Source organism: Mobula hypostoma, chromosome 3 (genome assembly GCF_963921235.1).
Source record: "Mobula hypostoma chromosome 3, sMobHyp1.1, whole genome shotgun sequence".
NCBI lineage: Eukaryota > Metazoa > Chordata > Chondrichthyes > Myliobatiformes > Myliobatidae > Mobula > Mobula hypostoma.
This window is the reverse complement of record NC_086099.1, coordinates 188,968,717-188,984,681: the sequence shown is the minus strand read 5'-3', so window position 1 is coordinate 188,984,681 and position 15,965 is coordinate 188,968,717. Positions and strand designations below refer to the sequence as shown.

At 39.9% G+C, this 15,965-nt stretch overlaps 1 protein-coding gene across 1 annotated transcript in view; it reads left to right on the top strand.

Annotated features, from left to right (window-relative positions):
- LOC134343635 (protein adenylyltransferase SelO-like) overlaps nt 1-15,965 on the top strand; it is an 80,163-nt gene that overhangs the window by 25,623 nt on the left and 38,575 nt on the right. Inside the window, exons 9-12 of the mRNA XM_063042398.1 lie at nt 3,935-4,004; nt 4,144-4,216; nt 12,321-12,404; nt 13,100-13,229. Of these exons, the coding sequence (XP_062898468.1) occupies nt 3,935-4,004; nt 4,144-4,216; nt 12,321-12,404; nt 13,100-13,229 (357 nt within the window). The remainder of the gene's footprint in view (nt 1-3,934; nt 4,005-4,143; nt 4,217-12,320; nt 12,405-13,099; nt 13,230-15,965) is intronic.

The following is a 15,965-nucleotide window of genomic DNA, read 5'->3' as shown; positions in this document are numbered from 1 at the left end:
AATTCAATGGCCAATCAAATAATGCAACTCTTTGATGGAAACAGTCACAAAGTTGCCAGAGTTCAATTTAGCTCTGCAGTATTCAAAGCAGTTGAATTGAACTCCCATAACTAGTTGGCTGCCTCGCTAGAGACCTCTCAAATATTAGTTACATGTTACATTACTTCTATGGAATCTTCATGTACTGACTTGTTTTGAGGGAAGTTTCTCTCCGTTGCTCAGACTAAGCATAAGTATACAGCATGTGCAAAGGGGCAGAGATACAGTAACAGTTTCTGTATTCCTGTTTTCTGTCCTTTTTGCATAACAATTTTTCACACAAAAAGTACAGGAAGAGAAAATGGGGTCACTCTTTTCAAAATTACTATAATCTCGCTCAAAAAATTCACCTGTACTTTCCATGAATCAGCAGATCTATCTAATTCTTTGTTCCCCATAATATGTTCTTAAATTAACTGTTTTCTCTCATTTGTGCATCTGACTCTATTTGCATTTGGTCAAAATCCTTTCGAGTTAATTCTGTTGCATTTGTTGTTTAAATTAGATCTTTAAAATGGGTGAATTAAAGATAAATAATATGTTTGGACAATTAATTGTTGCAATTAAAATCATAGAGTAAACTTAAAGGTTAACTAAAGTAGCAATTAATATCATAAGAGTAAACAGGCACTTCTGATCAACTTGCCCGTGTCACCTAAGCTAGTCCCATTTGCCTCCATTTGCCCCATATCCCTCTAAGCCCTTCCTGTACTTATCTAAATGTCTTTTAAATATTGTTATTGGATCTACCTCAACTATTTCTCTGGCAGCTCAATTTGTATGTGTACCACTTGCTGAATGAATTAATGAAAACTTTCATGTTAAGCATTCATTTTGTGACATTATCTCAAAATTTCATTTGTTAGGCATACTGCAAATTTAGAGTATTTGACTGGGAAAAAATACTTCGAAATCGCAAAATGTGGCTAGTTTATTGTTCTTAGTTGGGTTACTACTCTGGTAAAAAAAAACATCAATTTATGTGATGTTTATACAGTTCCAGCATTCTAATCTCAAATTCTAATCCTTGGTTGATGAAGGAAACTGGAATACAAGTTTGTTTAGGCAGCAGCACTCTCATTTGAAAAATGAAGTGAAATTGAATTAGAGTGATTTGCGCATATCTCTTGGTAAATTTCCCTTTTTGTCCATGGGATTTTCTCTCTAGCGCTTTCCCCCTCACATATCACATTCCCTCCTGTAGCCAAGTACAGTGACATGCAAAAGTTTGGGCACCCCTGGTCAAAATTTCTGTTACTGTGAATAGCTGAGCGAGTAAAAGATGAACTGATTTCCAAAAGGCATGAAGTTAAAGTTGACAAATTTCTTTAATATTTTAAGCAAGAAAACTTTTATTTCCATCTTTTACTGTTTCAAAATAACAAAAAAGGAAAAGGGCCCGAAGGAAAAGTTTGGGTACCCTGCATGGCAATACTTAGTAGCACCCCCTTTGGCAAGTATCACAGCTTATAAATGCTTTTTGTAGCCACCTAAGAGTCTTTCAATTCTTGTTTGGGGGATTTTCGCCCATTCTTCCTTGCAAAAGGCTTCCAGTTCTGTGAGATTCTTGGGCCGCCTTGCATGCACTGCTCTTTTGAGGTCTATCCACAGATTCTCGATAATGTTTAGGTCAGGGGACTGTGAGGGCCACGGCAAAACCTTCAGCTTGTGCCTCTTGAGGTAGTTATTTGTGGATATTGAGGTGTGTTTATGTTCATTATCCTGTTGTAGAAGCCATCCTCTTTTCAACTTCGACTTTTTTTTACAGACAGTATGATGTTTGCTTCCAGAATTTGCTGGTATTTAATTGAATTTATTCTTCCCTCTGCCAGTAAATATTCCCTGTGCCACTGGCTGCAACACAAGTCCAAAGCATGATCGATCTAACCCCCGTGCTTAACAGTTGGAGAGGGGTTCTTTTCATGAAATTCTGCACCCTTTTTTCTCCAAACATACCTTTGTACATTGAGGCCAAAATGTTCTATTTTAACTTCATCAGTCCATAGGACTTGTTTCTAAAATGCACCAGGCTTGTTTAGATGTTCCTTTGAACCTTTTGAATAGAACTTTTTGGCCGCAATGAGTGAAGGTATATTTGGAGAAAAAAGGGTGCAGAATTTCATGAAAAGAACCCCTCTCCAACTGTTAAGCACAGGGGTAGATCGATCATGCTTTGGGCTTGTGTTGCAGCCAGTGGCACAGGGAAAATTTACTGGTGGAGGAAAGAATGAATTGAATTAAATACCAGCAAATTCTGGAAGCAAACATCACACCATCTGTAAAAAAGCCGAAGATGAAAAGAGGATGGCTTCTACAACAGGATAATGAACATAAACACACCTCAAAATCCACAATGGACTACCTCAAGAGGCGCAAGCTGAAGGTTTTGCCATGGCCCTCACAGTCCCCCGACCTAAACATCATTGAGAATCTGTGGATAGACCTCAAAAGAGCAGAGCATGCAAGACGGCCCAAGAATCTCACAGAACTGGAAGCCTTTTTCAAGGAAGAATGGGCGAAAATCCCCCAAACAAGAATTGAAAGACTGGCTACTAAAAGCGTTTACAAGCTGTGATACTTGCCAAAGGGGGTGTTACTAAGTACTGCCATGCAAGGTGCCCAAACTTTTGCTTCAGGCCCTTTTCCTTTTTTGTTATTTTGAAACTGTAAAAGATGGAAATATAGAACATAGAATAGTACAGCACAGTACAGGCCCTTCAGCCCACAATGTTGTGCCGACCCTCAAACCCTGCCTCCCATATAAGCCCCCACCTTAAGTTCCTCCATATACCTGTCTAGTGGTCTCTTAAACTTCACTAGTGTATCTGCCTCCACCACTGACTCAGGCAGTGCATTCCACACACCAAGCACTCTCTGAGTAAAAAACCTTCCTCTAATATCCCCATTGAACTTCCCACCCCTTACCTTAAAGCCATGTCCTCTTGTATTGAGCAGTGGTGCCCTGGGGAAGAGGCACTGGCTATCCACTCTATCTATTCCTCTTATCATCTTGTACACCTCTATCATGTCTCCTCTCCTCCTCCTTCTCTCCAAAGAGTAAAGCCCTAGCTCCCTTAATCTCTGAAAATAAAAAAAGTGTTCTTGCTTAAAATATTAAATGAATGTGTCATCTTTAGCTTCATGCCTTTTGGAAATCAGTTCATCTTTTACTCGCTTAGCTATTCACAGTAACAGAAATTTTGACCGGGGTGCCTAAACTTTTCATGCCACTGTATATGTATTTTGCACAGTACTGTATGATCTTTCACTCATGCTGCTCTTTAGAGGAATAGTCAGCATGATCATTTTTCTATCTGTTATAGTTTTTTTTTGCCTTAGCTATTTTAACCGCTATCATATAGCATTAGCTATTTTAACCGCTATCATATAGCATTAGCTATTTTAACCGCTATCATATAGCATTAGCTATTTTAACTGCTATCATATAGCATTAGCTATTTTAACCGCTATCTTATACCATGTAAAGTGATTTGCTTTTCTACTGAAGTAACACTGATGTGTTCTTTAAAGATGTGGTAGGATAGTTTTACTTTGGCCTTGCTCTTCCTTTTATTTTAGAGACGGCATTGAGATTTATTTCAGAGAATCATAGAATGATGCAGCATGGAGGGATGCCATGCAGGCCATTGACACTTGTCAGTTTTTTTCAAAGGCAATCCTATTTGATTCTTCCATGCTACATTCCTCACATTCCTACACTTTTGTTCTCATTCAGATATTCATTCAGTAGCATTTTAAAGGCCGTTGTTGAGTCAATTATTTCCAAGTCCAACCACCACTTTACTTGTGCAAAAGCCCATATTGTTCTTATGTTTTATCACAATTTTTGTTTTACTCTTGTGGTTTCACATACATTATTCTTTTCTCCCCCAAGGAAATTGGCGGACTTTATTATTGAGCAACATTTTCCTTTGATAAATGTGACCAGTTCAGACAAATATCTGGTATGTTTTATGATACATAATGTCATTGCATAATTGATAGAATTGGTAATTTATGTAATATTTAACAATATTGAAATATTTTGGTTTTCTTACCAAAAATTTAACTACAATTTTTCTTCTCATCACTTTATTATTACAGGAGTTTTTCTCTCAAGTTGTTACTGATACCTCGTATCTCATTGCACATTGGATGTCAGTAGGATTTGCACATGGTATGACATATTATCTAAAGCACCAGTCAAACTATTCAGAGATTTGCATCAATAACAGGTTTAGCTGAAACAGAATACTTTTGAGCTTATTGATATTCTGCTGTGAGATGTTAAAATGTTCACTGGAAAGACCAATTACTTTCAATTCTTCAGACTCTCTCAGTATGTTACTAAATCTCAGAAAATCAGAATGCCATTTGCACTGCTGTTCATTTGCACCCTCAGCATCAGCTGCAGTAATATGCCAAAGTTATCTAATGACAAACGAGAAAATCTGCAGATGCTGGAAATCTGAGCAACACACACAAATGCTGGAGGAACTCAGCAGGCCAGGCAGCATCTATGGAAAAAAAAGTACAGTCGACATTTTGGGCCAAAACCCTTTGGTAGGACTGGAGAAAAAAAGCTGAGGAGTAGATTTGAAACACCAGGTGATAAGGTGGAACTTGGAGGGGGAGGGATGAAGCAAAGAGCTAGGAAGTTGATTGGTGAAAGAGACAGAAGGCCATGGAAGGAAGAAAAAAGGGATGAGGAAGGACCACCAGAGGGAGGCGATGGGCGGGCAAGGGGATAATATGAGAGAGGGACAAGGGGATGGGAAATGGTGATAACATGAGAGAGGGACAAGGGGAATGGGAAATGGTGATAACATGAGAGGGACAAGGGGATGGGGAATGGTGATAACATGAGAGGGACAAGGGGATGGGAAATGGTGATAACATGAGAGGGACAAGGGGATGGGGAATGGTGATAACATGAGAGAGGGACAAGGGGATGGGGAATGGTGATAACATGAGAGAGGGACAAGGGGATGGGGAATGGTGATAACATGAGAGAGGGACAAGGGGATGGGAAATGGTGATAACATGAGAGGGACAAGGGGATGGGAAATGGTGATAACATGAGAGGGACAAGGGGATGGGAAATGCTGATAACATGAGAGAGGGACAAGGGGATGGGGAATGGTGATAACATGAGAGGGACAAGGGGATGGGAAATGGTGATAACATGAGAGAGGGACAAGGGGATGGGGAATGGTGATAACATGAGAGAGGGACAAGGGGATGGGGAACAGTGATAACATGAGAGACGGACAAGGGGATGGGAAATGGTGATAACATGAGAGAGGGACAAGGGGATGGGGAACAGTGATAACATGAGAGAGGGACAAGGGGATGGGAAATGGTGATAACATGAGAGGGGGACAAGGGGATGGGGAATGGTGATAACATGAGAGGGACAAGGGGATGGGAAATGGTGATAACATGAGAGAGGGACAAGGGGATGGGGAATGGTGATAACATGAGAGGGACAAGGGGATGGGAAATGGTGATAACATGAGAGGGACAAGGGGATGGGGAATGGTGATAACATGAGAGAGGGACAAGGGGATGGGGAATGGTGATAACATGAGAGAGGGACAAGGGGATGGGGAATGGTGATAACATGAGAGAGGGACAAGGGGATGGGGAATGGTGATAACATGAGAGAGGGACAAGGGGATGGGAAATGGTGATAACATGAGAGGGACAAGGGGATGGGAAATGCTGATAACATGAGAGGGACAAGGGGATGGGAAATGCTGATAACATGAGAGAGGGACAAGGGGATGGGGAATGGTGATAACATGAGAGAGGGACAAGGGGATGGGGAATGGTGATAACATGAGAGAGGGACAAGGGGATGGGAAATGGTGATAACATGAGAGGGGGACAAGGGGATGGGAAATGGTGATAACATGAGAGAGGGACAAGGGGATGGGGAATGGTGATAACCTGAGAGAGGGACAAGGGGATGGGGAATGGTAATAACATGAGAGAGGGACAAGGGGATGGGGAATGGTGATAATCTGAGAGAGTGACAAGAGGATGGGGAATGGTGATAACATGAGAGAGGGACAAGGGAATGGGGAATGGTGATAACATGAGAGGGACAAGGGGATGGGAAATGGTGATAATATGAGAGAGGGACAAGGGGATGGGGAATGGTGATAACATGAGAGAGGGACAAGGGGATGGGGAATGGTGATAATATGAGAGGGGCAAGGGGATGGGGAATGGTGATAACGTGAGAGAGGGACAAGGGGATGGGAAATGGTGATAACATGAGAGAGGGACAAGGGGATGGGAAATGGTGATAACATGAGAGGGGGACAAGGGGATGGGAAATGGTGATAACATGAGAGAGGGACAAGGGGATGGGGAATGGTGATAATGTGATAGAGGGACAAGGGGATGGGGAATGGTGATAATGTGATAGAGGGACAAGGGGATGGGGAATGGTGATAACATGAGAGAGGGACAAGGGGATGGGGAATGGTGATAATCTGAGAGAGTGACAAGGGGATGGAGAATGGTGATAACATGAGAGAGGGACAAGGGGATGGGGAATGGTGATAACATGAGAGGGACAAGGGGATGGGAAATGGTGATAATATGAGAGAGGGACAAGGGGATGGGGAATGGTGATAATATGAGAAGGGCAAGGGGATGGGGAATGGTGATAACGTGAGAGAGGGACAAGGGGATGGGAAATGGAATACAACTTGTATTTCATTTGAGTAGCCTCCAACCTGATGGCATGAATATCAATTTCTCAAACTTCCAGTAATGTCCCCCCCCCTTTTACCATTCCCCATCCGCTTGTCCCTCTCTCATGTTATTTTCTTGCCAGCCCATTGCCTCCCTTTGGTGCTCCTCCCACCCCGGCTCTTTTTTCTTTCTTCTATGACCTTCTGTCTCTTTCTTCAATCAACTTACTAGCTCTTTGCTTCATCCCTTCCCCTCCAAGTTTCACCTATTACCTGGCGTTTCTTTCACCCCTCCACCACCTTTCAAATCTACGCCTCAACAATTTTTCTCCAGTCCTGCCGAAGGGTTTTGGCCTGAAATGTCAACTTAGTTTCTTCCATAGATGCTGCTTGGCCTGCTGAGTTCTTCCAGTATTTTGTGTGTGTTGCCGAAGTTATCTGTTTATTTGGCAGTTCTCCAAACAATCCCCCAATTCTGCAACACTGTTTGCAATCCTTCAGTTGTTCTTTCCTACCACTTTTGGCACACCTTTCTTCTAATCTAATATTCATCTAAAACTTTGAGCATACTGCAGGAGGCCTCATATCCTATTCTCTTGCTTGTTCTGATTTTTAACTGATTTCTGTTTTGAACTTTCCAACAATCATCTGATTTCTGTGGACAGCTCCTCTGTTGGACTAACTAAACATATCTAACACAAACAATAGAGAAGGAAACAAATGTTCTTACTTCATATTTCCCAGGCGACTTAAAAATCTAACAATCTCTCATGGAGTCATGAGCTACACAACATGGAAAAGGCCTTTCAGCCCAAGTAGTACTTTTTGACTTCTTGCATTTGACCTGTTTTCCTGTAAGCATTTATGGTCCCTGAACCTGTCATAATGTCGTTTAAAACATGTTAATTTTAGTTACGTCATATACCCATCATATTCTGTAGAGGTCATAGACAGTATAGCACAGAAACAGGCCCTTTGGCCCACCTAGCCAAGCCGAACCATTCAAACTGACTGTTCCCGTCGACCTGTATTGACCTCTCTATCCCTACCATCCATGTACCACCCAAACTTTCCTTAAACATTGAAATCGAGCTCGCATGCACTACTTGTGCTGGCAGCTAGTTCCATACTTTCATGACCCTCTGAGTGAAGAAGTTTTCCCCTCATGTTCCCCTTAAACTTTTCAGCTTTCACCCTTCACCCATGACCTTTGGTTGTAGTCCCACACAACTTAAGTGGAAAAGGTCTGCTTGTATTCATCCTATCTATACCCCTCATAATTGTGTATACCTCTATCAAATCTCCCCCTAGTCTTCTACGTTCCAAGGAATAGTGTCGTAACCTATTCAATCTTTCCTTATAACTCAGGTCCTCCAGATCCATCAACATCCTTGTATATTTTCTCAATACCCTTTCAACCTTATTTACATCTTTCCTGTAGGTAGATGACTAAAACTGCACACAATATTCCAAATTATGCCACATCAATGTCTTACACAATTTCGACATATCATCCCATCTCCTGTACTCTGTACTTTGATTTGGAAGGTCAATGTGCCTAAAGCTTTCTTTGCAACTCTATCAAGCTGTGACACCAATTTAATTATGGACCTGTTTTGCCAGATCCCTTCATTCTACCCGATCATTCACTGTGTAAGACCTACCCTGGTTGGTCCTACCAAAGTAAAAAAACTTGCCTCTCAGGTTGCTTTTAAATCTTTCTCATCTCACCTTAAACCTATGCCCGGTAGTTGAAGATTTTCCTACCCTGGGAAAAATGTGACAGTCATGTCTGTGCCCCTCATGATATTCTAAATATCTTTAAGCCACCCTTTTGCTCCTTTGCTCCATGAAAAACAGTCCAGCCTCTTTTCATAACTTTAGCCCTCCAATCCCTGCAGCATCTTTGTGACTCTTTTCTGCATCCTCTCTAGCTTAATTACAACCTTCCTATGGTATGGCAGCCAGAATTATATTGCAGATGTGATCTCACCAATGACTTATACAGCAATAATGTGACATAACAACTCTTATTCTCACTGTCCCATTCAGTGAAGGTTAGCCTACTATTCATCACTATTTTGTCTACCCGTGTTGCCAATTTCAGGGAACTGTGTGCTTGTAGCCTTTGGTCCCTTTGTTCTACAACACCCTCTCCTGTAATTCAGTGTTTGTCTTGTTTTGGTTTAACTTCCCAAAATGCGTCACTTTTCACTTGTTTGAGTTAAATTAATTTGTCCACTTTCCCAATTGATGTAGATCCTGTTGGAACCTTCTTCACTGCCCACCACACCAACAATTTTGATGTCATCTGCAAACTTACTAATCATGTTATCTACTTTCTTGTCTAGATCATTAAGATATATGACAAATGACAGAAGTCTCCACTACTACTCTCTGACTTCTAGTCGAAAGCCAATTTTGTATCCAATCTGTTAAATCCCCCCAAGTCCCATATGATTTGACCTTCTGGCCAAGCCTACCACGTAGGAGCTTGTTAAAAGCACGATAATGTCTATGTAGATAACATCTACAACCTGGCACTCTTAAATTGCCATGGTCATCTCTTCAAAAGATTTGTGAGACACCACTTCCCATCCTTAAAGCCATGCTAACTATCCTGAATCAGTGCTTGCCTTTCCAAATGCAGATTGATACTCTCTCTCAGAATCCCCTCTAGTAATTTTCCCACCACTGATGTTATCTCACTAGCCTGTTGTTCTCTGGCTTGACCTTGCAGCCCCAGTTTTCCAGGGCCTCTACCGTGGCTAAGGATAGTACAAAAGTCTCTGACAGGACCCCTATAATTTCTTCCCTTGCTTCTCACTACCTGCTAGAATAGATTTGGTCAGGCGCTGGGGAATTGTCCACTTTACACACTTCAGTACTGCCTGCATATCCACATTTATAATGTTAAAATGCTTTGGGTTTGTACACTACATAAGGACTTAATATTAGATTCCAATCATATTTGAATATGGTCATCCAATTTCTGTCAAGTAGTGTGGTTTACATGTGTTGTCTGACACCATGATTACCAAGCCAGCATCTTTAAAGTTGTGGAAGATAATGCACATTATCTGGCCCTGTGTTTCAGTATCTCATCAGAATATTGCTATTGTTAATGGGAATCTGCTGAGCCATTTGTTTCTTATCTCTTTCCATGGCCAACCAGTCAGTAAAAATACCTATATATTAATTCCTAAATCTTGGACATTCACTTTCATAGTGGTCTTAAAATTGTCTTTATTTCCTCTTTGGCCTCTACCATGGAATTATTGCTGCTTTTTAAATGCATTCCCCATTCCCTATTGTCCTTATGGTATGTTGAGCACTCCTCTGTGCTTGCCTGAGCAATATATTTTTACCATCGGAATTATCTGCACTTGCTGTGCTTTACCTGTCATATGAGAGGACTGCCATATATCTTGCGTTGCAGCGAAAACATTGTGTTGTTCTAAATGGATGTAATAAAACTGAATGGTTACTTTAAAAGTAATAGATTTTTCCAGATTCCTGACATCTCATCTTTGATATAAACACATAAAAACTAAAGAAATTGTGGAGAAGTAGGCCATTTGACCCTTCATACCATCTCTGCCATTCATCAAGATCAAAGCAGATTTTCTGTTTCAAAGTAAAATAGCTCATTTCAAGCTCTTTCCCCATATCCCTTATTCTGAGACTCAGATTCTCTGGTTTTAGACCCCTCAGCCAGATGAACCTTCGTATATCATACTGTACATTAAAATTTATACTAATTCTCCAAATTTCAATTCTGGAATTGTTATAATACCGAATAGTGCAAAAATAAGGTATCTGTATATATGTCAGAATGCTGTCCACATACATTTATAAATGGAAGAAAGAAGCCATTCAGTTAATTGAATGAAAATATTCTTGTTTTTCTGTACTAGCATTGTGTGACTGTGGGTGGACAACTGAGCAGAAGCAAACTGACAATCTATTGTGAGAGCTCAGAAAGTTGTCAATCACATCATTGGGTGCTTAAGGTAACATCCTTAAAGCCACCCTATCCTTTAAAACTTAATACTAAGTACACCACTAGCTTATAGTTCCATCCAGATAATGTTTCAGTCTATGCCTCACCTCTTGCTGCCAGGGTCTCTCTGTTGATTATCTATGAGATTTCTGCTAGCTTATAGTGACCTAATCTGTGCTTTTTAAAACATCATGTAGAAAACGATGGCTGATGGTTAAGAGCTTCCTGGAATTATTTAATGTCTTTAAATCTTTTGCTATTTTTCTGTAGCTTTTAGATCTTTCCTGATCTCTCCATTATTCTCTTGTTTGTTCCTGACTCCTTCACAAGACACAAGTGTTCTCTCACAAGCCTTGAGACACTTCTGATCTAGTAGCCTCAGCTCTTGTCCAACTTGTAAGCCTTTTATTTTTGCTAAATATAATTTTTTTAATTCTTGGGTGCTGGTATTTGTAAATTGACTAATTCAATACCTCCCCATTAAAGACTGGTACCAGTTATTTCATTTGATTGCTATGGTCTGTCAACAAACTAGTAGTCAGTTGCTTGGAAATTAAAACTCATTCTATTCCTATCTTTTCCAAGAATTTTCCTCAAATTGTATTATATTTTCTGAAATTTTCAAACCACAGCTCTCTCTCTTCACAGCACAAATTTAGATGGAACCAATATTGTATATTGTAGAAGAAAATTGAAGTTTGAATTTAATTTGAATTACAATTAGAATTTCAATTTTAGGAAAAAATGATTGGAATTCTGGTCTGATGTTCTTTGGTCGAGCAACTCCAGTGATGCGTGATGTTTTAATTCTTTAGTACACATTCATATTAATTAACTAATTATAAGAAAGATCTTAAATTAAGATCTGTACTAATAAGTAGCTAATTAACCTACCAGTGCAACTTCTGTAATCTCAATTGATAGCATATCCAATTTATGGAAACCTTGGATTATGGACTAATTCTGAATGCTTGCATGACCTGGGAAGTCATAGACACAAGAGTTGCTGCAGGTGCTGGAAATCAAGAGCAATACACATGATGTGCTGGAGAAGCTCAGTAGGTCAGCCAGCTTCTATGGATGGGATGAAACAATCGACATTTTGGGCTGACATCCTCCATGGATGCTGCCTGACCTTCGGAGCTCCTCTAGCACATTGTATGATCTGGGAAGTGTCTACTTTTAAAAAAGAATATGTCTCCTTTATAGAGAAAGATGGTCTTGGGCAAGTTCTGTGGTCTGGCACCAGTCAGGTTCCAAGGCTGCCAGACTAATTAGACAAATGTACAGAATTGTGCTTATGGCTAATGAAAATTGCAGCACTGTTTACAAAAGAGTTTAATACAGAAACCTGAACAACAGTCATGATGATGTTAAAAATGATTGCCAGCATAATTCAACTAAGGGTTCTGGTATTTTCTTAAAAGAAATATATGAATGGCGCATGATGTGATTCCAACTTTCTTTTGGGTTTTGTCCGTCACTGTTTGGGATTTGTACTGATATATATTCTCAAAACATTCCCTTCATGTATCTGCTGATCAGTGTTTTTCATGAATTTTGTTTTTCAGGTGTGTGTAATACAGACAATTTTAGTATACTCTCTATTACAATAGATTATGGTCCATTTGGTTTTATGGATGACTATGATCCTAGTAAGTATCTTTTAAACTTGATTATAGAAAACCTGTTAAACTGTACCTTTGTGAGGCTTTGTGCCTCTGCATCACACATGTATCTTACTTGTATATGTACAAAATATTGGAGTTGGTCTGCTTTACAAAGTACTGTTGTATGTTTCACTGTTTTACATACTATAGTTATGCATTTTGGCTTTGATAGCAGTAAAGTCAGTATAATTGTTCCCATTCCTGACCATCACTTTGAATCCTTTATTGGACCCTATACTTTAGGATTTTTCCCTAAAGCATGGTGAACAATTGTTCATTGATTATTGATTTAGAGTAGACCTTGGTACCCTCCTCAGTTTTGGAATCAAGTTCATGACATTTGTTATGGAACTCAAGCAGAAAAATGTGACCAAGATATCTGGGTATCTGAATGTACCAGCGTGCTTTCACTGATTTCTAATTGACTTGCTTGTGAGGGTTAACTGGAATGAAAATAAAAATACAATTTAGCAAAATTATTGTGAGCATTTAAGCAGCGTTAGAGGATGGACATTATAAGTTTGAATAAATCACTTGTGCTACACGTATTATGCAGCCAAGGAAATATTTTTCAACTTAACTGTAGCGGAAAAATGGTGGGAGGGGGAAATATTTTCTTTCACTATTAATTCTGTTTTTATTAATATCTATGAAACAACTTTTAATATTCCCTTGACCAGATTTTGTGCCAAATACATCTGATGATGAAGGTCGGTACAAGATAGGGAACCAAGCCAATGTTGGAAGATATAATCTTGATAAACTGCGTAAGGCTCTGAATCCTTTATTGGACCCCACGCAGCAGCAGTTGTGAGTAGTGTTTACAGTCATTCTTGTTTTGTCCCAGCTGACTACTAAATGTATCCAGTGCAGGACATGGTTTATTTTCCCAGTTGTACTGAAATATACAAGAAGTGACCAATATTTTCCTGATTAAAAATTAGGCATCAAGATGTGTTTATACAAAGACTTTCCTCTACTGCAAACCAAGTCTTATAATTGGGAGCATTCTATTTATTTTGAAACAAGTATTGGTAAATTCAGTTGTAACATTAATAGATTCTTAGCCAAGGATTAACGACCTACAGTATTTTTAGAGTGGTATCTTGTGCTATATTCAACACCAACAAAAAGTAGAGTTTGCATTTATGCCCTACGTTTAATATAATGAAAATTTCCAAGTTTCTTCACAAGAACATTTTCAAATCAAATTTGATAAAATTTTCCGAAATCATAGCAGGATAGGAGACAAAAGAAGCAGGTTCTAAAGAAACACACACAACATGCTGGAGGAACTCAGCAGGTCAGGCAGTATTTGAGGAAATTAATAAACTGTCAACTTTTGGGACAAGATCGGTTTCAGTTCATCCTTGTGTTGACATTTGGAACATATTTTCTACGAAATTCATGAAAACATTGCAATAGAGGAAGTGCCCAAAATGTTGACTATTCATTTTCACAAATGCTGCCTGACCAGTTGAGTTCCTCCAGCATTTTTTGTGTTTCTCTGTATCTTTAGGTTTAAAAGAATATCTTAATGGAAGGGAGAAAGATGGTGTTGGTTGAGGATTTGGGCAGCAGAAGGCAGAGCATCAATGTGGAATATTCCTTTGAAATGTATAAAAGGCCAGGATGCAATGCAAATTTTAGTGAAAAATACTATTTTTAATGTTAAATTAAGTACAATTTCAAACACTTAAATTTGATAATTACACCAAAGTGAATTATTCAATTATTTGCAAGACAGATGTATTCAAAATAAGAAAAAAATTTCCAGTGGAAGAAGGACACTACCATGGCTGACAAGTGAAGTCAGAGTCAAAATAAAAGCAAAATAGAGGGCATACAAGGAAGCTAAAGCCACTGGGAAGATAGAGGATTGGGAAGCTTATAAAAACTTGCAGAAGGAAACTAAGAAGGTCATTAGGAAGGAAAAGATGAATTCTGAAAGGAAGCTGGTGACTAATATCGAAGAAAATACTAAAAGTTTTTTTAAGTATTTAAAGGGTAAAAGAGAGTTGAGGGTAGATATAAGACCAATAGAAAATGACGCTGGAGATATTGTAATGAGAGGCGCAGAGATGGCAGAAGAACTGAATGCGTATTTTGCATCAGTCTTCACAGTGGAAGACATCTGCAGTATACCGGACATTCAAGAGTGTCAGAGAAGTTAAGTATGTGCAGTGAAAATTATGACTCAGGAAGCTTAATGGTCTGAGGGTGGATAAATCTCCTGGACCTGATGGAATGCACGCTCGGGCTGAAGGAAGTAGCTGGAGAGATTGGAGAGGCATTAACAATGATCTTTTAAGAATCAATAGATTCTGGCATTGTACCGGATGACTGGAAAATTGCAAATGTTACTCTGCTATTTAAGAAAGGTGGGAGGCAGCAGAAAGGTTAAACTCCAGGTTGAGTCGGTAGTGAAGAAAGCAAACACAATGTTGGCATTCGTTTCTAGAAGTATAGAATATAAGAGCAGGGATGTGGTGTTGAGGCTCTATAAGGCACTCATGAGACCACACTTGGAGTATTGTGTGCAGTTTTGGGCTCCTTATTTTAGAAAGGATATACTGACATTGGAGAGGGTTCATAGAAGATTCACGAGAATGATTCCAGGAATGAAAGGGTTACTGTATGAGGAACATCTGGCAGCTCTTGGGCTGTATTCCCTGGAGTTCAGGAAAATGAGGGGGGATCTCATAGAAACATTCCGAATGTTAAAAGGCCTGAACAGATTAGATATGGCAAAGTTATTTCCCATATTAGGGGAGTCCAGGGCAAGAGGGCACGACTTCAGGATTGAAGGACATCCATTTAGAACAGAGATGTGGAGAAATTACTTTATTCAGAGGGTGGTAAATCTGTGGAATTTGTAGTCACGAGGGGCTGTGGAGGCCAAGTCACTTGGTGCATTTAAGGTAGAGATAGATAGGTTCTTGATTAGCCAGGGCGTCAGAGGGTATGGGGAGGGGAGTGAGGATAACTGGAAGAATTGGATCAGCCCATGATTGAATGGCGGAGCAGTCTTGATGGGCCGAATAGCCCACTTCTGCTCCTATATCTTTTTTTTAGATTATGAGGACACGCAGTCCTCATTTATTGTCATTTAGTAATGCATGCACTGAGAAATGATACAATGTTCCTCCAGAATGATATCACAGAAACACAAGACAAACCAAGACTAAAAAAACTGACAAAAACCACATAATTATAACATATAGTTACAAAAGTGCAAAGCAATACCATAATTTGGTAAACAACAGACCATGGGCACGGTAAAAAAAAGTCTAAAAGTTTCTCGAAAGTCCCATCATCTCAGCAGACGGTAGGAGGAAGAAAAACTCTCTCCCTGCCATGAGCTTCCAGCGCTGCAAACTTGCCGATGCAGCACCCTGGAAGCACCTGACCACAGCCGACTCGAGTCCGTCCGAAAACTTCGAGCCTCCGACCAGTCCTCTGACACCGAGCACTGAGCACCATCTCTGCCGAGCGCTTTGACCCCAGCCCCGGCAACAGGCAGTAGGCAAAGCCGAGGATTTGGGG